We start from the raw sequence: 24,756 nt of genomic DNA on the forward strand, positions 1-24,756 counted from the left end.
ACAAGGATGCTGAACTCTGCATGGGTGTGGGGAGAGAAGCAATAGAGAGAAAATGTTCTAGGCTACCATTTTTTGCTGTGTCCTAAGTCCAGTTATCTGTGTTGCATGCAGTTCAAGTAAACACCAGCTAAGCCCTACAAAATTCTCTGCTATATTCTGTCACTTGAGTGTTAGCAAAGGATGATGTCCAATTATTGGTTAGCTTTAAATATTTTTTAAAGCAGAAAATTTGTTCATGCTTGCAAAGAGCAGACTCTTCCAAGAAAAACAGTCGAAGCACAAAACCATAAATTAAATATCCTGTAACCTTTTATAAGTGATCCCCCCTAGTATTAAACAAGGTTAAACAAGCCTCACTAATATGATTGCATTGATGTATTTATGTTTTGTATTTGTGGCTTTTGTGCTCCTCTGCAGAGCCCACTAATGATAACAGGGCAATTCAATATACATGCATTACTCATTACTATCCCATTAGCAAAAATATAAAGCCCAGCTATCAAAAAATGTCTGATGGTTGTGATCCTTAAACTGTATACTGGCAATCTAAGGGCGCCTATGTAACTCCATCAGATTTTTAAGGATTTAAATGCATTAGAAGAGCAAATACTGAAAAGTACTCGGGTTCCTCATGCCAGATTGATTGATATCAGACATCTAAGTTTTAATTCATAACTACTTCAGAAATGGCACACACACTGATCAACAACTTACATATGTTTCTTTCTTCAAAGCAGAACATTATTCTGTAAAAGACGAGAACTTGAGATATTGTCATCTTACCAAATTTCTGAGTTTTGCTGAAGACATGTCTGGAGAACCAGCGTTGTCCTAACAGACCCTTGAGATTAAAGATACACAAAATGAGTCAAACACCTCTTTCTGTGCATGTATAGTGAGACCTGCACGAGCAAATACTTGTCAAAGAGTTGAAATGCATTTGCTTGTAAACCTAAATAAATAAACGTGATCAACTCAACAGATCCACTGAGAAAGTTTCTTTTTCCAATGAAGCTTCGAACTTTCTCCTTTGCAGGTAAGGTGATCAGTTCAACTGCCGTGGCTTATACGCAGCCACCCAGCTGAGAGAAGGGCCGCTGTTTTAATAAGAAGAGTGCATGGTGAATGTCCAAAGGGACAAAATAAGCAGGAAGCCAGAGAACTGCTACAAGGTCGCTGAGCAGCAAGGAAGCACCACTTCCCATGCCACTTGCCATTTCATTGCTCTCTTCAGTACTTTTGGTCCAGGTCTGCACAAAGTAAGCCCACAGGCCAAGTGTATCTTGCAGCCACCAGTAAGACTATACTGTATTATGTTATAAGCGATATTTCAAGAACACTGAATAATTTATACCAAGTATCACTTGTACTTCCAAATGCTAAGACATCAGAAGGCACTATTCCAGGATAGGAAATAATCACTGCATAAGTTGGAAGGAACTGTTCCCCTTAGGCAAAATATTAGCTACCAAAAATATAAGTGAGATTTTCAAGTTCCTCCAAATGTTTTCCACTTGCAAAATCAGAACCAGAAAAGCTCATGCTATGAAGTCACTAGTGCGGCAAAGCACACAGCCCAACCATTCCTTTCATGTACAAGTATTTAATTCATCTTAGAAGACTATATATATATATACACACACATATATATAAAAAATGATAAAAAGACAGTATTAGGAAACAAACATACGAAGAACTTGGGCTAACTTAAATTTATCGAGTAAAAGCACTGCATCTGGGAGACAAAACAGACAGAATTCATTACAGAGGGAAACATTCTCATATTGCAGTAGGAGAAATAGGGTCTATTCTTGGATATATAGATTTTACACAGTATCCAACCAGTATCAAGATTATAATACATTCTTCAATAAGGAGGGCTTTCAGCCCTTGCACATTAGATCATCTAAGTCCGATATTTCTGCAGGAAAGATGTTTCACGCACTTAACTTGATATGGAACTCCACAGTAGGCTTTTGATTTAGTTCAAAAAAAACATGTCCTCTCTAATGCAACGAGATGTTTTAAAGAATGGAATTTTTAAATGACATTTTCTAGCATAAAGTCCTATGCCAGACATTTGAACCACTGATGACAGCATGACCGTTTTAAGTTTCTCTATAATCCTCTCACGGAGTTTCACGTCACTTTGGAAATTTCTCCACAATTTCTTTCAGTGGTCTTTCTTATTCTAGGTCCATGAATATTTTTTTGTTGATATATGCAATTTCAGGGATCAAGAAAGTACACAGTACACCCAAAGAGGTCTCTATTTCTACATAAGTTCTTCATTTCCAACGTTGCCTTATCCAAACCTTCTCACATGAATGGTTTGTTGCATAATTACCATTTAATTATCAGATGAAATAGATCAGACACCTCAAAGGCATTTCCTTTGATAGTCTTGCTGTTTTAATAGCAATGCATCCTACCCAGCTGACATGTGACGTGAGAAAGCTGACGGTGTAGAACTCCACAGTGGTAGCACCTTCAGGTTCTGACACAAACATAGCTTTAATCTATTCATTTATACAGCACACAGCTTGTTAAAATAGCTTGGTGTTTTGAGTTGGTATAAATTTAACTCATGGTGTAATTTTTAAAATTACAATTTCCCCCAGTAGATTGCTTCAAAGCAGAGTTGTAAATTTGTAAGATTCCTTCTGAACCCTTGCACTAATAAAATAAATATTTCATTGGAAATAATTTAGCTATTTCTTCCTCTTTTCAAAAATCAATGCACATTTAGGACTACTATTCAGTGAACTCAATTATATTTATTATTGGAAGTACCCATGAGGACTATTACCATCCTCTGCTTTCTTTCTGATAATTATAGTGTTGTTACACGTGGAAAATCAACACATGCCCAAATCAGAGCGCAGGTCAGATGCTGACTATACATAAATATTTGTTAGTAATTCATTAATATACTTCTCAGCTACACAACAAGCTTTTCATCTTTGATTCTAATGAAATGTGCTTCAACTAACATTTTGTGCTTCCCAGAGATATCTGTTGCAAAAACATGCCTCACAAACACTTGCAACCATCTTTTCATTAACACTCACAGGCTTCCTACTGAAATTCCGAATGCTTACTGAGCACTGACTCAAACTTCAAAACTTCATAAACTTCAAAACCTGACTTCATGAATTTCAAAAACTTCCTGTTAACACAGGGCACACCATGACAAACACAACATTAAACTTCACTGTTTTGAAATCCTGAGTTGCTAATCCCCGGCACGTAATGGGTTAGATTTGACAATGACAAACCTGATGGGAGACCAGTATCCTGGCCTACGAGTCCTTTGGAATTAATAAACATAAATATGATTTTGAAAATATTACAGACAAATTTCCCTTAAAATGAAGAAGATACGGAAAAAAGTTGTACTATTTCTATAACAACTCATCTTAAACAGTTTAAGAAAAGCACCGTGTAATACAAAACCGTCCACTGGGAGAACATTCAAAGAGGTGATCTGAGATACTAAGAGTCGTAATTAGGCCTCTGAAATCAGTATTCAAATGATTCTTCTTCAATGTAACCTTCCCAGTTGCATGGAATAGTAAATATGATCCTGTTCACAAGTATTTAGTTACTAGCGGTAAATAATAAACCAAAAACCTAAAATACTGCTACATAGTACAGATTCAGGATCTGAATCTGTAATCTGTACTTTTGAGACATGATCAAGACAACAGCACAGTTAGGTCCAGGGAAACCACAGAAACAAAGAGCACCTGGTCAAAATGCCCTTGAAATGACATGGCAAGGTTATCAGTGTTAACCTCATTTAAAGCCAGGCAACAGCCTAAGAACAGGTACCTGCCCATCAAGTCAACAATCGGCTGTATATATAACCTAGACAGCAGACTTTCACCTAAGAATTATAAAAATGTAATAAAAAGTATAGTGTTCAGTGATCAGAATGGTTTAAAATGTGCTGTTGAAACACTTGAACAAAGCATAGCTTGAGATCCAGAACAAATGGGCACTTGAAAAAAAAAAAAAAAAAACCCACAACACAAAAAAACAGGAATAGGGAAAAAAGGGAGGGGAGTGGAAGAGAAAGGCAATATGCAGTTCTTTTAAGTTTTATTATTTCTAAAATAGTATCTTAAATTATTAAGCATGTAATTTAATTCTAATGGAATTTTCATTCTAGAGGCTATTTCTTCAGAAGAGAAAGATTTTTCCCCCTTTTTCAGAAAATTTACACCCACAGAAAAAAATAAAGAATAATGATCAGAGGGGACAAATTATCCACCGATTTGTACCCCAACAACCCACCACATCCACCAGACCTGACTCTGAATTTGTATTCATCTTCCTTTAAGAATAAGTAGCACCACAACAGAAAACTGGAATTTGGACTGCTTCTGTTTTCTCATTCTCTCCAGCTAGGAGAGAAGAGCAGAAGCATGTTACTTGCTTACTCCTCCAGAGGTTGAGGTACAGGCAAACACAATTCCTGTCTTTTTCAGGACTGTCAATCTCTCACTCAACAAACAGCACATTCCCTTCCAGAATAAGATTGCTTCTCCTTTTCCTACCTTTCATTTTCAATTTTAAACCTCAATTACAAAACAATTGCTTTCTTGAGTACTTCTGGAAAACTTAATTTACTTTTTTAAGACAACAAGCTATTCAGTTGCTAGGGACTGAAAACCATTCAAACAAATGCCAACTGCTTTGAAGTCCACTCCTTACAAGGCTGACCGAACTCCAGCTAAAGGCAATTAACCATCTGAACTACATCAGCAAAACAGACTCACATCATGAAATATCAGAAATACCACATCATTACTTGTACAGCGAGCACAGAAGAGAGGAGGCTGCTTAATATTCTTAATCTGCTAGATAAATCATCTACCTTTCCATTAAAAAAAATGCTAAGAAAGTTTTCTGATTTGAAAAAGGCTTTCATCTGATAGATAAGAGTGGAAATGCATAAAGAACTCATGTCTCCAGGTTCTGTTGCTTTCACACCATCCCTTAAAGCTAAATCTGCCTTTCTATAATCCAAGCATATCAAGGGAGAAAGAAAAGAAATTGTCAATTAATTTTGGACTCGCAAACTTGACAGTTGTTCAAAGCAGCTACCCCTGCTATTTTTACTCATCTCAAAATTCAACATGCGCTATGTGCAGCGTTATGAATCACTATGTTATTTTCTAAACCAGCTCAGATTTAATCACCATTTCACAAAACAGAAAAGTAACATAATGTTCTGGATCCTTCACCAATATCTGTGGAACCAGGCATGGCACTAGAGGCAGGCACTATGTATGAGCTTTTAAGTGTGATTCAGGATCATAGCCTACGTGAAATAAAACACAGAGTACAGTAGCCCTTGCCAACAAGAAGGTGAACGAAAAATTGAAAAGATTAATAACTGTCAATGACCAAACTTTGTCATCTTTCTAGCTGTCAAGTAGACAAAAGTTTGTCTCTGTATGGAGTAAGAAGGAAAGGCTTGCTACACCTCTGTATTGCTGTTAGCCACTGAAAACAGCATCCAGCAGTGTTTTTAGGCTTAGATTTTCAAACAGCCTATGTAAATAGATCCAGGGAGCATAAAGGATACATCCAGTATACTCCTAAATACTGTAAATAAAACTGTATACTAGTAAATGCTATAACCAAAGCACTGCAATTTCCGTCATGTGAATATTTAAACTCATAAAGATATTGTACTATGAAGTACCTATTTTCATATGGAACATAGAATAAATAATACTAATATAAAAATGCCTATACTGTGTCAGGTTTTCTACTACCACAAAACAATAACTAAAGCTTTGAAAGTTATTAACAAATACTGAAGACTAACAGACCTCACGTTTTTTAGTCAGTATAGTATGATTAGTTTAATAAAAAGAAGTTAAATTCCAGAATGGCATACTTTTTCCAGGGTGGAGACACCTTTGAAAACATCAGCCTTAACTTTCATTTTTCAGGAAAAGAAAATTATTTTAAGTGATAGGGAAGTTGTGTACCACACACTAAGGCATACACAGCAATACAGACCCTGCTTAATTCTCAGCACAGCCCCCCCAGAACAAGCAGCCCTCAGAGAAAGCCAACATTTCAGAGATGTCATCTGAACACTAACTGCAGTCTCGGTTGTGCTAGTCTCTGCTTCCAGCATTTTACGTGCACTGATCCACAACACCTTTTAACACTATTTTAACAGCAATTTGCCTGAATGGCTGTAGTGATAGGGGCAGGAGCAAAGATAAAATGAGCTGTACAGCAATGTAGCCTTCTCCCTCAACCTGTGATCTGCACTCTTCTTACTGGGCAGTGCTAATGGGGTTTAGTAAGTCACTCTTTTTGAAACAGAAATAAAACGTTATTATTTCCATCTACTACTGGAAAAAGGCAACAGAGGGTGTAAAAACTTGGCCTAGAAAGCAGAGCATGCCAGTGTAGAACACAGAATTGAACCATGACGGTTGGACTCGATGATCTTAAGGGTCTTTTCCAATCTTAACAATTCTATGATTCTATGATGCGTCTTCCTATTGATAAGAAAGTCAGTCTTACTGTGTAGAAAAAATAAAAAGGGCCTGTTTTTATTATTCTCTATGTAAAAAAAATTAAAACTGAATAGCTGCATTTTCAACAGTGGCTACTGCTTCTCCTCTGCTTCTCAGTGAACACCATTATATACCAAAGATTATAAGCCTTTCAAAATGGACCTAAGATTGCACTTAAAAATCCCAGAACCTAAAATCAAAGGGTGTTTTTCTCGTCAGTTCCCACTGCCTCACAGGCAGCGTTCCACTCTGTATCATTAGCACTTCCATGAAAAAATAATATAAATTTAATTTTTAGACATTCCATAAAATCACAGCCCATTATAAACGACAGGAATTCACTCGAATTTCAGAGTCTGAATTTGTTTTGTTTTGGTTTTTTTTTTTTTTTAAAAACCCTTGCTTCCAGACACCATAACACAATAGAATTGCTCCTGTACTAACGTACAATCCTTCTTTGCTCTAACCTTTTGTCCTTCCAGAGAGCAAGAAGCACAAAAAGCAATGTTTTTCTAAGTAGCCATTAGATTTCTCCTAAAATAAGAATGGGAACAGATGAGGCAATAGAGACATAAAGCACTGTTAAATGTAATTGTGGGACATGAAGGGTTAGGTTCTGTTCTTCCACTTTGAGTTGAACATCACCACTGAATCTGAACACAGCAAGATTAACAAACTATTCATGAACAGAAAACTATATTCAAGTTATAGATTTCATCATAGCAACCGAAGGCAGAACACATTCCAAAAAGGCCTTACAAGCCAAGTGGAATGTTTTTAATGGGGGAAAACAAACACTCCTTGCAACTCTTAATACTGTTAGCAAATGACATTCTGGACCTATTGAAGAAAGAGGAAAAATCCTACAAAAGCTTCCCTGGGGCCAGGGTTCTCATCCCTACCTCAAATTCTACAGTGTTATACCTATGGGTGACATGGAAGCATGAAGTTTTGATCCCATCCCACCCAACCTCAGTAGGAAGACTGAAGATGATCTAAAAAGACAGCATTAGAATTCTGAACAATCTTGATTTTTTTTTTTTAAGAGATGAAGCTAAAAGGAGAAAATTCAACAAAACCATATGCAACTACATTTAAACTTCCTTCAAGATCCTAAGTACCTTCTTTTGTATTTCTGTGATTTCTATAACTATCCTAGCACTGCCATTTTTACCTAAAAATAGTGGAATTCCATACTACATTCTACACTATACCAACACTTAGAAAAAAATATTTTTTCCTGAAAATCTCAAAGCCTAAAACCATGATCTTACTCAGGTTTATGAATACGATGTGAATAATCTCAATGAAAACAAAACGAACAATGACATCAGTCATTTAAAGTTCTAATTTCTATTTAATTTCTAATTCTTCATGTTAAATTAGAATGACTAGAACTGAGCGCAGCCCTCAAAATCTAAGTGCAATGCAGTGACAGAAAAATTAAGTGACCTACCAGCACCAGAACTACAAACTGAATTCAGATTTTCTAGAGCCTATCATTTGCCTAAGCTAAAACAATTAATGTTACATTAAAAAAAAAAAATCTGGACTTTACAAGGTAGTAAATGAAGCACAGGTAGTAAATCAATACACTCTGTCCGGCTAACTCCATTGCAGGGACAGTACCTAGGGGCAACGGGACAAAGGAGACATCTGAAGACATTTTACTGATAACTTCTTAAACCACAGTAGCAAGATTTACAGAGCTTGATTGCTTCAGTGAAAATGCCACCTCTAAAGCATGAACAAATGCTCACTGGAAGGATCTTCATAATGGGAATGTCTTTCTTTGAAGTAGGCTGATTCTTAGGTTCATTAGTCTGCTGTTTTCAAACAGCTACAGTGCTGAGGGCATATCGCTTGGTTTACCCTGTATGCTTATTGGTTTCATTGTATTTTGTGGCACCTATGTAACAGTGAATTGGAAAACGTAACCTAACTAGCTCTTTCATGTATTTTTATTCTTTGCATTTCATGCACTTTTTGCAAAGTCAAATTTTCCCAGCTATTGATGTCACCCTATGTCAAAGGATTTCTACTGATCACAGTGAAGATAATGAATACCAAGTATCTCCTGAACAGAACCCCTTTATCAACATCTTCTGCTGACCTATGATGTTGACTTTCCTTATCTTAATTTTTTCAGTATCACAAGACACACGAATACCATAGCACACGAATGTAAAAATCAATTCTGATTAAAGTTATGCAAGTGAAATCAAGGCAGATACATTACTGTGAGTAGAAAAGCTACACATCATCATTAATGGGATACATGTTATTGATTTCCCTGCATCTTACCTAACGTCCTAGTGAAATCATTGTATACACATACAAAAAGTTAGAACGTAGAAAACAGATTGTAAATCTTTAGGTCTAAAAGGTGTTCTTGCACTATGTAGTAACTCACTGCAAATGTGAAGCCTTGGCCACCAGGAAAGGAAAAGCACACCATTTGCATTCATTCCTAATTGGACCCCAGAGATGGACACATTCAAACTGAAGATCAAATCTGCTGCTTTTTGGAATAAAACTCCTGTGTAACTGCGAAACTGCCTGTAAAGCACAGGTAGCAATATAATTTCTTAAAACTAAAGTTAACTGTGAAATGTATCACTTGGATGATAATTAAATAGATTCATTACAAGCAAAGGTCAGGTCCTCATATGTCCCCTGCTTTTGATGAATAACCTATTTATACTTGCATGAGACATTCTTAAAAAAAAAAAAAAAAAAAAGACACAGCTGAACACCATGAGCACCAGCAAACGCAATTCTTCACCTTCAAAAGTGCCTTTTCTCTGAAGATTTCTGAGTGTTTCAAAAACTGACAGTCTGGGACACTCTCCTTCTGAGTTAAATCAGCTTTGTATCATTACCTGCCATAAACCACCTTGCTCACCGTGCCAGGCGGCAAGGGAATTGACTGTAGTGCAGAAGAGTACAAGCCTGGTTTTATAACCCTTCTCCCTTAGCTACCCCAACTCTCTTGAAAGCTTATTTTGTCTGAAACTGAAAACGCATTTTTAGAAACACTGCATCGATGCAATATAGTTCCTTGTTACACAGTACTTAGGAAGACACCACATAGTTTGTACTCCTGCTTTAAATCACAGTATCTGCATGCTTATGTTTATACATCCACATTAGATTTCCAAACCAATTTATTAGCCCTGCAGCTTCTTTGCAACCCAGTTGTGCAATTTGTTTTCCCATGTGCCCTCTACTATGTAGGACAGGATGACTGAATATCACCTCCCTGTTTGCTGGTGTGCTGCCAAGTTTGGTGGGTTTTACTCTGGATGATCCACCTAAAAGTCCATTTCCACCTGTGTTTAGCATTGACATCACTGGATTCCATCCCTCCTTTCCAACTGGAAGCGTGTCTGCTTTCTTGAATTATGTGAAAGTCATGGAAATCCTCAGGTCCACCTACATTTTTAAGACTGTCATTAAAAGAAAGGCTGATTGCGCTCACCTCTATGAAATACACAGTCAAACCAAGAATACCCAAGGGGAAAGCAAAAATCAGAAAACTCCCATCTTTAAAAGCACTTAAGTCACCTGCCCATATGATGATTAGACAAGCCTTTGGCTTTTCCTCATTCCAGGGACACCGAGCATTGCCAGTGTACATGAGAACAGTGAAGACACTGGAACTGAAAACGGTTCTGTAAACAAAGTCTGTTTCAAAGACTTGATAACCACAACTTGTGACATACGAGACACTAAAACGGTCTCGGACCTGACCTACAGGTCTGAGAATCCAGCAAATTCACTGTTAGCGCATAATCTTCTATCCCTAAGAACTCCTCTATATGTCTTCCCTAATTCCCATCCACATCCTCAAATGCTGACTGTGCCATATGAGGCTGCCATAGCTCCGAAGATTAGGCAGGACAACAGTTCTTTTGTAGCTCTTCCTCAAACCATCTACCTGAAGTTCCTCTCCATGCCAGGCATTGAAATGACAAGTATAACAGCCTCAAAAAAGAATACATCATCACAGAAACATGTACCTTCTACACTCAATAAGTGATGTGCATTTGATCATGAAAAATGGATGTCATCAGTGATAAGCACTGTCTGTATTAATTTTTAAACAAACTTAACACAGTATATGGGGAGCTTTTTTTGTTTTGCTTTAAATCAGTACGATATTTAGCAAACCTTTTTTTCCCTGTACTACAGAATTTTGCATATTATTTTGGCTTGCTTTTTGTAAGAGCAAAATTTAGCAAGTTTTTTTCAGCTCAGCAGAAAACTGCATTGCAGCAGGAAGCCTATGCAGAAAAGGCATACAGTACATAGCAAGAGCAACAAATCACCAATTCCACTAAACTCCAGTGCGCCTAACAGTCACTGCAAAGCAGCATTTATTTCACAGCAAATTCTAAGCATACCAGGAGGAGATATAAAGTGAAACTTTATATACAGAAAGTTGTTTACTATGGTTCTAAGATAACACGGCAAGACTGTCTTCTCCATTCTAAAATAGGTGGATACAAACTCGGAGCCACCTAAGAAAACCATCAGGGACACTATTCTGGTTGACAGTATCAATGTTCATGTTGGTAGACTTCCTTAGCCTTCATCAATGGATCCCGGCTTAGTTCTTCAGCTACAAGGGTTAGGGGGACATTCTGCAACACCATAGCAATCCTCACAGACACACATGCTATAGCTAGTCTGACCCATTAGGCTCCCATTTCACTTCCTTGTGTCATGCCATGACAAGCATTCACAGCTCAGTTACAAACTATCAGCAAGTTCTTACAGATTAGTAAATGCAGTGACCAATCTGTCTATATATTCTGTGAAAGATGCAACTTACCTAGTTTTAGAAGACCACACCTGAGCCAGCCAAACCCCAAATGCTTGTTCAACTCTTGGCAAAAAAAAAAGTGAAGAAGAAAAAAAAAAAAATAAAGGAGAAAACATTTGGTAACCTCATGGAATCCAACTGTACTTTTGATGCAGCTTTCAAACCTTACTTTTGAACTGTGGAGTGCTGAGCTTTGTTACCAAAAATGCCTATTTTCAAAACCTCAGGCTCAGTTTTCCCCCAAAAAAGTAAAAGTACATGCAACAAACATAGCATAGCTCTGCAAAAAATAACATCAGACTTGTGCTGACATGAAAAGTTACACTGAACATCAGGTCAAACATACAGCTAAAAAAAATAGGTTCTTTCTGGAAAGTCAAGGCCTCACTAATGTGTTCCTGACAACTGTCAATGGTTAAAACAATCCTACTTGCTGCTCAAAGACACTTCAAAATTTTTTAAACTGCCATCCTCCATAAGGGATCTCTTCCTTGATCTCAAAAACTTCATGCACTTAGAATTCAAGGCAGGTTACTTCCTAGAGTTTTCCCTTCACCTTTTGTTTCTCAATTGTACTCATCTGACAGCAGTTTTAAGTTGTGAGAAGTTCTTTCCAACATCTATCTGACCAATGAAAATGGTTCCTCAAAGGAACAGAAGAAACACACGTTTCCCAGCACTGAAAAACAAATGTTAATAGCATTTACCTTTCTCTACCATCTATGAGAGAGACAAAAAAAAGAAGAAAAGAAAAGAAAGAAAAAGGTCCAAGTCCCTAAGTGCTTCACTTCATGAACCTTTAGAGGCACTGCACAATGTGAAGCTATTTCACCAACAGCCACCACCATACACAACTGCACAATCCTCTCCTCTTAATAGTCTAGCAGGGCTTTTTCTCTGTTCAAGGTCAGCAGCAAGCGGGCTAATGGCATCACCAAAATACAAACAAGAGTAATGCCATGTTCCTCAAAACCCACCAACCCAAAACACATCACTCAACTGTAAAGTTACTACTGCTCCAACAACAAGAAGTCAAATACATCTAAACACGTTCAATCACAAACATTACAGCACTAAAAATTCTGACTTTGAAAGAGCTTTCACAAGATAAATCACAACAAATGATGGAAATTATCCCACAAATAAGTCTAGTATGAGACAAAGCAGCCTACAATGCCTGCCCAGAACTGTACGTACAAAATTCAGAGCATGTTGTCACTATGGAAGACTTAGGATACACATAAATGTGTCAACTACTATATAGCAAAACACTCCAATTTTTTGGCAGAAAATTCAGTTACTTTTTCATGTATCAAAACCTGATGTGTGCAGATGGAGAACAAGCTTACGGCAGTACAATGATTTTCCCAAGGCTACAGAGAAAGGTTGGGCTATGCCAAGGATTAGAATAGTCCCTGGAGCTAATTCTTGGCCTGGTCTCTGTGAACCTAGCAGAATCTGAGTTAGCGTTAATTCACCTTTTTCCCTCTGCATTTAAAAATGCTTGCGAAAGTTTAAACAGGCTGCCTTAAGCAAATATTATCTCACAAAAATGAGGGACAAAACAAGAGTAACTATCAAAAGAACAAGAAAATGCTAGAAGGAGATATAAGCCTGAAAACACCTCATCTAATGTAAGTTCATCCTATCATTTGCCATAACCTTTAGGGCCAGACACTTACCTGTTTCAAATTGAAATAAACCCATGGAAGTCAACAAATCTATGCACATTTACTCCAACTGAAGATCTGTCCCTGCAAATCAAGTCTATTTAGGAGATTTCAAGTCTAAAGATTCCATAAGCCATTAAACATTACTTGCAACATTATCCCTTAAATCCAAGCCTTCTTTTCATCCACCAGATGCTTCTCAGCAGGGAAATGTGCACGCGATAACCCAAGGAGTATCTCTTAGTGGGAGAGTAACAGGAAATCTCCCTTTCAGTAGGGTTTGCTCGAGTGTTCACCAGGATTCAAAATAACAAAATTGGATCATTTTGCTGCCCACATCTCAATATCAGATGTACTTTTTACTCATGTACAAGCAGTAACTACAGTTATCACACAATCAGAACTCACATGGTAAAAGGCACATCACTATGAATTTTACCTCCTTAACTAATAATCTGTAAAAATTAATTTGCTGGCCTATTGTTTATGGCTAGAGAGAGGATTGTTAAACAACCTCTCCTTTTCTTGTTGCAGTTAATTACACACAGAAATATCAAGTCATGCTAAATAAAAAGGAGGCACAGTTTATTATTGGTTTCTAATGTGCCACAAAGATGGGCAAATGAATTGGCTCTTGTGGGTACTATTAGTTCCACATAGTTAGACATTATAGTCTGATATATGTTAGCCGCAGCAGCAAATCAGAGAATAGTGATGTCTGTGAAGTCGGGAGGTAGACAATAATCCTCCAGGCATACATATAGCCCTCATTTGCTCTCTTACAAAACAACAAGCGAAGAGTGATGCCTTCCATCTGCCTTCCTGTGTCCCCAGCAGCATGCATTTACACACATACAAACCGATCAACATAAAACAACACTAGCACGGACTGTCTTATTTTGCCTTGTGCCATTTAGCAGCTTTCTCATAACTCCTCAGCCATGTAGTTAGGAAGTGGCCTGCCACCACTGCAATCACTAGTAGTTTTGTCACTAGCTTCCACAATGCTAGCCAGGTCCGATGCTGGTTACTTGGCTCTGCCCTATGTTTTCCATGGAATTGTTAGAAATGTTTTTCTAGGATTAACTCAATTCACACTAAATGTGAACTTCACACCACAAATCTGTTATTAAATATCTGAAGCCATTTGTTGCTTTGAAAGACAATTCTTACCATGGAAGGATCACAAATCATTCTTTTGATCTAGGTAAAGAAAGTTGTATGGTTTCTACAAAACACTATTTCTAAGGAACTCCTTTCTAATTTGGACTTCAGCATTTCAAGTATACCTTAACCAAAGTTGTCTATCAGGCCTACTAGAATGGGAAGGCATGGAGCTACTTTTATTTTCCCCAGCCACACATACTAGCTGATGCTGCAGGCTGCATTTCCATTCTATTAAATCTTCCACTGAACGATAATCAATCTTTCCTCTAAAATTTGAGATTTTTCTTTTCAGAGCCTGGGGAAATACTGTCATTCCTTGCTCATTGATATGTTTCATTAAAAATGTGATCTGAGGACAACGCACTTAGAGGTATATTTTCTTCACCTTGATATATTGAAAAGATACATTATACTTAACAGTTCCTTGATGCATAATCTTTAATAGCAGAAGATAAACAGTCTTCATATCTGATGAGAAATCTTCATTTAGGATTCAGCTGAGGATCCTGTTCTGCAATAGATCTTACTCATGTTCTCAGCATCACACCTAGCATGAAAATGGCCCAGAGATCTCTCCAGAAAGGCAGAGTTCGTGGTGCAAGTCTGCAGCAGTTCCTGGAAGGCACATGCCTCTTGTCTAACTATTTTTACACTATTTGTCAGACTATTCCCCTTCCTCTGCAGTTTTTCTGTCTAGCAAAAATACCAGCTGGTTATTTCTGGTCACTCTTCTTTGACTAAGCACTGACTAATCTGCTGCTTCTAACTCTGAAGCTAAGCTTATCTGTCCCTTTCTCTGCACATCCAGAGAAAAAAGAATGGGAATGGGTCATACAGGAAAGTCAGAAGAGATAGGTAGGAGCTCTTCATGGCTTTTCTGGAGAAGGCTGGTTTGCAAATGAAGGTCAGCGTCTATTAAAAGTTATCTTGCCTTCCCCAACCTCCAGACTTCTGGTTTCAGTCTTTACCAAAGACCTCTGACAATCCTTATTCGAACAAAACTAATTTGACCAGGTTGTACTACCCTTTTAATACAATGTATCAAAGTTTTCCAATCTTTCAATCTGAAAAACTTGACCAACTGACACTACAGTTGCTTGATGGGGTATCAAAATCTATGAATGCAAAACAGAGATCAGAACAACTGTAGACCCTTATCATCCAAGTACCATCCCCTCAACAAAAAAAAAAAAAACCACAAAAACAAACAAACCACCAAACAACCCAACCCCACAGTATTTTTACCTATTTTTATTTTACACTAATATTTGTGTAATATTCTCAGTAAGGTACAATAACGGATTGATCAAACCACGCACATGCATCGTTTTACAATGCGCCAGAGATGCATACCACTACAGTGGACAAGCACAGCTGTTTAACAGAGCATAATGTGGTTCTATTACAGTTTATCACCTACAATGGCAAATAATATTTTTTTTCAAATGAAATAGTAGATTAATTTACCAAACTGGATTTTTCACAAGATCAGTATTAACTTGCTTTTTCTCAAAAAGTGTCGTTGCATGTAACAAATAGGAGTATCTAGGACACAGGTTTTATGGTCCTGCTGGTGGTATTTTCAGAAACAAAAGCGCCCTTCAGTTAATACTGGGTTATTAACCTCAGAAGGGGAAGTACCACCTTCAACATCACCCTCACAAACAACATCACCCTCTGTTATAATAGATTTTCTCCACTACCACTCTGTATATCACCACAGACTCCCAAACGCTCCCATTTCTCATCTAGCGCTACCATTGCTTCACCAGAGTTGGCAACAGGGAAGCACGTGTGTCACCCAACTAACAGTATGTTCTGCTGCAACGTGGTATAGATCTGCCGGGAGCTATATTGCATTGTAAAGCAGCAAATATTATTTATGTGATTATTTCACTGTTATTAAGTTCCTCCTACAGGGCAGGCATAACAAAACAAGATGAGTCATCTGCAAATAGAATTCTGTACTGAAAAAGTACTAAAATCTAACAGGCTTCAACTTTCAGCGAAAGGAACTCAAACACTGTCACTGAAAAATCACAGAGAACAAATGCCAAGAAGTGCGCACCAAGCACTATCAACCTCCCTAGTAAAGGAAAACAGTCATAAATGTTATTAAAAAAATTAAATCAGGTACAAGTTTACGTTTTTTTGTTTACATTTTGTTGTCTACTAAGTTAAAACATATGAATATTTTTAAATTTCTGGCAGAAGTAAAGAAAACCTAAGGAAAAGAAAGCTGTGTTCTGATTTTCATCACTTTCACTGCTGCGTGAGAAGTTTGTTTTAATTCGGTATTACTTTACAACCTCACAAACTTTAAACAATAAAGTGATACTGTACAGTGAATATCAAACATCCATTTTCTTTCATTACTTTTGATTTTCTTCTCCAGATACAAAGAATTACAAGTTCATCTTTGCCAATAAGCAAAGCAGCACATCCTTAAATTGGGAGAGCAGAGAAAACACCTCATGATCTATGAAAATCAAGTTCCACTGATGTATCAGGCATTCATAAAGAAATCTGTTAACAGATTTGTGCCTCTGCACAAGAGGTAAGCCTGCAACATCTGAGTTACTACTTTGTAGAACCGATGCTACGTCGATTGATTGAAAATACGTTTGACTTTTAAGACTGCAGTCACGTTCCTTCAAAGGGCAGATGTGCAACCACTTATCTATGTGACATACCAAATAAAGCAAGAGCAGAAATTCAGACTTGTTCTAGAGGATCATTTAAACTCAATTTTATACAGAAAACATCAAACAGGCTTTTTACAAACAACAGTTAATACCAATCACATGCAATAAACGTAACATTCCTTCCTTTTCCAACTATTTTTGTCTACTTTTAGCCAAGATACACATTTTTCATCCACTATAGGCTAGGGACGGCTATAGGGCACTTCCTTCCCACACCACCCAGTTATTGCCAAGTGGTGTGCCTAAAACCCTCCCCATTAAGTGTTCAGTCCTTTTTCCCATATGCAAAATTCAGCCTCTGCCTACATCTGTCTCTAATGGCACAGTAGAATTCTCTCAGGGATATGAGTAGGATCCATGACACCAGCCCAATTGCTTAACGCTGCCTAGTTATTTACCTTACTTATTTGTATATTGTACCTTGCTACACAACTGTATTCTCATAGCTGGAACCTCTGAATCATCAAACACAAAGTTGCCTTTAACGGAATCCTAGCAGAGATCTGATGGCAAAACTGAAGACCAAATTTTGAGTGTGTAAAATCTCCTTATATAAAATAAATATAACATTTATTAGAATATGTATAATATATATATTTTATATGGTATAAATTACGTAATAGAATATAGATGCTAATTCATTTAAATGGCGTTATTGTTCTTACTGGTCTAGATATTGCAGATTTATTTCATACTTTTGCACAAAAAAACCCCCACAATCTCAGAAAGGAAAAATAAAACAACAAAGGAAAGAATTGTGATTATGATTTTTACACCAAATAGCCTAGACTTAACATACTTGCGCGTTCCTCATTCTTCACAAAACGATGTTATAGTGCTAGTTTCCCCTCAATATCAGCATCCTGGTTTAATTTCAAAATTCTTTGGGATGATCTTCTCTCATGAGGAAGGAATCAGTATTTAGCACAAGAAATAATTAAACTGCAATTTTCTATCGCAAAAATACAACAGGCTCGTATGTTTTAAAGGTTAGCATTTAAACACAAACTCAGTTGTTTTCATAAACTTCCACCACAGCAACAATTTTTTAAATTGTTTACTGTTCAAATACATAGACAGAGATGATTACACAGCCTGTTCTAGATTTCACAGACTTCTACCATCATTTTGCCTGCCAACTGAGGAAAAGATTTCATGACGTGTGAAGCATTGCAGATTTTAGACCTATACTTCTGTTCAACAGCTATCAGTCTTGAACTTGACATCCATATGCTATTTTCTCCTCCCAAGAAAGTCACTTAGAGTTTTGTATGCCTAAAAAAAGACAGGCCCTTACTGGCCTCTCATTTCATTTTCAGGGAATGAAAATTGCATTTTGCTGTTACTAAGTACAGACTGACCTACACAGAAGGCTATCTTTTGCCAGTGCTGCACAGACAATGGATTTTTTGTCCTTTAGATCTTAGGTATAACATGGTTAGGACCAAACTCTGTTTTCAACTATAGTGATGCAGCTATAACGAGGATGATAGGGTTGCACAAAGTGTCATCAATATCAGAACTCTACCTTGGGAATTTAAGTTCTATATTTCATTAACACTTCTGTGAGACTACAGCCCTGAAGCATCTGTCTTTTTGTAACTGATGTAATTAAATGCCCTGAGAAATATGCAAAATGAGGGATCTGCACACTATCACACAGCAGTTCCATTCTGTATTTAGCCTTTACTTGATTTTAAGTGTCTGCATGGTATTGTGACTTGAAACGTGACTTTGTGAATAAATGTATCGTGCTTTACTGCAATAAAAAAATATTTTCAGGTCTTTAGGACTGAGAAATGCAATTCTGTATAGCTCCTGGAAGAGAAAACACAAAGACCAAGACCTTTCATGTGGTCAGTAATCCTGGAGAATTCTGTTTAGGTACCCAGCTGAGACGCTCTAAAACAGGCCTGAGTTCAGAATGTCCATCATTCCTCTGAAATTCAGGGACCTTTAAAGAATGTTGAATTGGATATCCAAACTAAAGAGCCTCAGAACCATGAACCTTCACCTACATTCTTTATTAGTAACAGTATTATGCACAGCTGTGCCCAGGGTATACTAAGTATTGTGCAAACATAAGGGAAAGCCCACATATATTTAATTTTTCAATCAAGAATAGGAATGGGTCACTGGGAAAATGATACATTCATCAATAAATTAATATAGTCACTCCCCAACTCAGTTGTCTGAGTAGTATGCCTGAGATGAGAAGTGACAGATTACATCGATACATCCACATCTGAGCATCCAGAGGATAACACCTTCAATTGTTCAACGTTTGTACCATGTAACTCCATTTGCAGTGCACTGGGGCAGCATAATAGGGGAGGAGAATCAGCAGTCATGTCCTACAGCTAACCAAAATGAGATTTTATAGCTCAGTTTAGTCATTCCAATGAAGAAAGTGGAGCTGGACCCATACTTTCTAAGGTTTCTTGGCATTTGAATCTGTCTGTTAGAGAGTCGGAACTGGGATGAAGCTTTAATCTGAAAGCAACCTCTACCCTGAAATTTCTAAGCGTATGGACCATGGATTTAAAACAAAATGCCTCTCTAATCACAGTATGTGGAAGCTCACTTTAATAAATTATTTTTCAGTAAATCATTTTGAAACACATGTGATTTTGTATCCAAAATCAGAATGTCTGTTTCTTTGCATTTACTTGTAATATCTTGCCCATGGGCCAACAGCTGATCCTAATAAAATACTCCCACTTATAGAATTGTATCCACCAACTTTCCATCTGAAATACTACACAGATTTATAGAATTCACCTTCTCAAAATAACAGCGCGTATTTACTACACCAGACAAACACTTACCAGGATAGGACCTCAAATCATGGACCTACTGTTGCACTCAAGTTTTCAATTATTTCTATAAAGCTAGACCCTTAAATACGTCTGTGGTGATCTAAAAGGACTGATCGCTAAAGCAACCACGAGGAAAGATTTCACAACCCGCCTGCTATTTCCCCAGCATTTTGCAAAGAGCCCAGTGTCAACTCTTCCCGTGATGCATCAGCATGCAGGGCCTATTCAGGCGTGCTCTGACCACACTGGGACAGGCTGTTTGCAAGTTCCATCTCGACGGCTGCCTCATGAAAGCCCTTTACAAAGCTTACATTTACAAAGGCACACACTCTAAATCTCTACTCAATCTCTGACTACAAAGAGAGCTTTTAGTGCAGAATTTGGTCTATACATTGTTTTGATATATTGATATGACTACTCCATTCACTGTGAAACAATTTTAGCTAATCAAATCAGGAAGATGAATGAACAGGCTACTTTCTGTGAATCACAAGTCTACACTGGACAAGAAATACCAGATAGAATGAGAGTTTGTTTTCTGCTTTGACAATATTAGCAGAGATTAGCTGCTCAAGCAGAAATTAAACCACAACAGCAAAAGCTATATTTGTATATTTTTCAAAATTATGGTTTAGTAACATAAATGTCAAGAAACTAAGAGTAATGGGTTTCAAAACACCAAAATTCCATTCAACCTGTAATAGTCCCTCATCCTGTATTATGATTCTGAAACTAGGCTCAGTATGAATCTACAATACTGCAGCTACAGAAAGAAGTTATAGTTGTTATTAGGAAATGATTTAGACTGCAGCCTTATACTACACATATATATGTTGCAAAAAAAGATGTTCAGATTATGTTATCATTCTTATATTATTGTAAAACAGAAACAATTATATTAAAATTATTATTCCAGTACTTACTTGGGATGCTGAGGAATAAATTAATGTTCATTTGAGTAATTTTTATCATGCCCAGTCTCAGTTTATGACTATATATTTATAAAAATATAAATCCACTCTTCATGAGAATTCTACAAGCATGCATATTTCAGGCAGCATTGAAATGAAAAGTGAAATGAACTTATTCATCATGCATTGCTCAGTATCTGACCATAAAAGTATTGCACAAAGCCACAAATGTCAGAATATGCACAACTGATTCTAAGAGACCCTAACTTTCAGCCACTAAAGACAATACCATAGGGCTCCACCGACCTTAAGGATCTTACAAATCTAAGTCTATAAAGATTTTACTGAAGCCTTGTGCAACTGTATGCTGGAGAGCAACACCTTCAACAGCACTCAGTGCCAATGAGACCACAGTGATTACCATACAGTGCGGGAGCTGTATTTAGAGACAGCAGCTGAAGCTTACAAATGGTCTTTTGCAAGAACAGCATTTCTGTAGTAAAATTAAGTATATTAAGTACCTGATAGTAAGAGATCTGTTCTTTCAGCTAAAGGAAAAAGCTGATTTTATGGTCTGTGCAAGTCCTACTTCTCCATATTAGCGAATGAAAGATGACAATTTCATTTCCCCTTAAGCAGCCATTCTGCTCCATATCTGGCTTAGCGTAGTTTAGATTTCCAAACCTAAAGTGACCAAACACATTTTGATGCATTTCATCTTCTACATTACGGTATTTCAGGCCACAAAATAGCCCATCCCAGTGAGAATACATACCATACACCTGTTATGTAGCAAATATATGACATGTATATAGGTATATCATAACTTGAATTTATACACCTTTAAGACACTATACACAGGTTCTTTTCAATAGTAAGTCTAACACGCAGTTCAGATCAATGGATCTCACACCTCACATGCCATAGATCATTACCTAATAAGGAAACTACTTCATGTATTCAGATCAACAAAAGATTTATCAATCTCTTTCAATATTACCAAGTGAAAGAAGATCAGAGTTCAGCTGGGGCATCATCATAATCCCACCAAAAGAAAACATCTCGTACCAGTCAAGATAAACCATTCCAACTTACTCTAATGCTAGAAAAATAGAGCTTTGGAAGCAACTAGACTAGTCTTGAAAGGAAAGATGGTGATCAAACTGCAGCACTCAAGGGAGGGGGCAGACCATAAAAAAGGAAAGGAAGTCTAGTTACAAGCACTTGGTTGGAAAAGGAAGCTCCTGAATCTCACTTCCCCACACTCCACACAGACCATACACACAGGTATCACTCCCCTTAGTATTTTTCTTACCCTCTGTGTCCTCCATTTCTTCAACTACAGTTAGCAAGTAATGTCAGTTCCCTGGCCTAGTATCTTTACTATATCATGTGCTGCTGCAAAAGCTGCACCGTAAGATACATTTTCGAGAAGTATCCTGAAGCCTATAAGAAGATAAAACAGAAATTTACAGAACGAATGTATAGAGGAATCAGAAAGAGTAGCGAGAATACAGTCAGCATAGCCCAACAATTAGCACAGCAGGTCCCCATTTTTCACTGAAATGGAACATCAGGGCTGTATTGCTAACACTTCACCATTACAGAAAAGGAGTAAAACGGAAACAGGATGCTTTAAATAGCAGGTGTTTGAAAAGAATTGGCAGTGTCAGACACCCCAAAGTGACAACTAGTCATTCACATCAAACAGGCAGCAAACTCTGGTCACCTAGCATGTCTCCCAAGTCATGGATTGGCTAGAGGAACCTGCTAAAAGGACAGCACAAAGGAAGAGAGCAGTCCATGTGAGACGATAAACTGAGCAGAACTACTGAAATTGCATGGGGGAGCAAAATGATTCTAGAAGAATGACTGTATTTTACTCAAAGATTGAAAAGTTTTAATACGAAGCATATCAAAAGCCCTGGCAATGCTTTTGTGGCATGTACGTTAACTGTCAACCGTCTATTAAGAGATTCCATACAGATTTAATATGTATCTGTATGCTGGTTCCTCTTTTATTCCTCATAAATTTAGCCCCTTCAAACCACGAGGAAAGATACATTCCAGAAACATATAATTAGTCTACTACTAACAGCTGATTTCAGTAGTTCAATGCCTATCCACTCCAGCTGAGTATGCAGTCACAGTATATCCAGGAAGGGACTTCCTTCTCTGCTGCTTTTTTTGGAAGGGTTTCTAAACACTACCAGAGTACCACAGATACGGAAAACAGAAAATAAAAGCTTTCAGATAGCCTAACTAGTCTTACAATATGTTTAAAAGGACCCTTTTAGAAGAAATGGAGTGTTTTAGTTATCCATATTATACTTATGTCTTCCAACTCTGCCAAATTAAAATGTAAAACAAAATTAAGCCATTTCTCAGTACCCCCTAAAATTATATTGTTAATAGGTAATGAAGTTATTTTGTAACACAGTATTTACTTTTATGTTGCTTCAGTAGCATAGACGGACTATTGCATTTTCATGAAGCAGAACAAAATGGAAACTCAGACGTCCAGCTTGCTTGTTAACATTGAAATTCTTTACAGTCTTAGATTCTGCTTTTAAGTGTTCCTTCCCTTTTCTGTTCTTTTTGAATCAAGTTAGTGTACCTGTGTTTCTATATAAATCGCCCTGAGTAATATATATATCTCGAGTTTTCAGAGACCATTTGGTCAGATTCTAATAATCTCTCCTGGGAGCCGACACCAACTTCCAGCAGCAGGTCGTACACTGCAGATTAGAATAATAAAACACATGCTGCTGCAGCTTCAAAAAAAAAACAAAGAAAAATAATGCAAGTCTGTCTTTATCAAGCTGAAGAACAATGCTTTGAGACATCTTAGATGTCTTGTCCCCCAGACAGAGCTTTCCTTTTCTTTATATAAACACGTAAATCCAGTCACTTCTGGGTTTTCCTTCTTTTACACAGAGAATGTGCCATTGCAAAGATTTTGTTCCAGATTCCACATTTCTTTTTGTCCTTACAGTAATGCAGTGTTACTTAATTGACCAAGATAGAAAGCTGGTATTTCACAAATTTGAATTGAACTATAATATATCTTTATTTACACAACGTAGCATTTTTTCCTGTTTTGAAATAAAAGCAATATATTTCATTTTTTCCATATAAAAGTGGTTGGTTTGATTTTTTTTTTCCAAATTCTTTGTGTAAAGGTAAACTAGACAAATGTCTTGAAACTTAAAGAAAAACACTGGCTTAAGAAGAAACTGATATTTCTCCTCCCGATTAGCATTGTGTTAGGGTATCTGTCAGTGTAATACAGATAAATTATCTGTATCTTCCTTACAATTCACTATTCTTTATTATAGCATTCCCACTACAAATCCCAGGCGGATTAAGACTTGTCATATTTGACCTCTTTGGTTAAAGGCAATCCATTGCATAATGATTTTTACACTATTCTGTAAAATGAACAGTTCCACATGCATAAAAGCTAGCAGGAATCAACATCTCCTGTTTCTTTCTCCGACCTTCAACAACCCTATTCTCTGCAGAAAAAACCAACAGTTTTACTAATTTATAAGCACCATGCAGACACAGGCAGTCTAGAGAGAAACCTCTTTAGCAGTCGCAAAGAAAAAACACGAGAAGCTTCCACAAAAAGAGAAATTCTGAGAGCCCAAAAGAAAAAAAAAAAAAAAGAAAAAAAAAAAAAAGAGGTGTGAAGATTTAAAATATTCCCAATACTCACTGAAAGCAGCCACTGCAAGAGCCAGTGTGACAATAATGGAGACCCAGGAAACCCACAATGCCTTCTTTCTGTAGCTTTGAGCTTCATGAGGTTTTAGCCTTGTACTGCTTTCTAGTAAACCTGACAAGCAATAAGCAAAGAGGGTATGAACAATACATTGCTCCTTTCAAAAACACAGCTGTGTTAGTTCAGACCTAGATCACATATTTACATTCTATATTACACATAGAATCAATACAGAATCAAATCCTGCTCACATTGTTAAGGTTAAGTGAATGAAGCCACCAGAAACATATGAATAAGCAAGGAGAGCACATACAGGTTGTTTTGACTTCACATAGAAAGACCCACACATCAGTCACTTAAAAAGAGCGCTGCAACTGT

At 37.2% G+C, this 24,756-nt stretch overlaps 1 protein-coding gene across 1 annotated transcript in view; it reads right to left on the bottom strand.

The window, feature by feature from the left end:
* Positions 1-24,756, bottom strand: part of TMEM163 (transmembrane protein 163) — a 105,063-nt gene that overhangs the window by 74,868 nt on the left and 5,439 nt on the right. Inside the window, exon 2 of the mRNA XM_087732479.1 lies at positions 24,373-24,492. Within this exon, the coding sequence (XP_087588605.1) occupies positions 24,373-24,492 (120 nt within the window). The remainder of the gene's footprint in view (positions 1-24,372; positions 24,493-24,756) is intronic.

Source organism: Nipponia nippon, unplaced genomic scaffold (assembly GCF_047370975.1).
Source record: "Nipponia nippon isolate SJK-2023a ecotype South Korea unplaced genomic scaffold, ASM4737097v1 scaffold_5, whole genome shotgun sequence".
NCBI lineage: Eukaryota > Metazoa > Chordata > Aves > Pelecaniformes > Threskiornithidae > Nipponia > Nipponia nippon.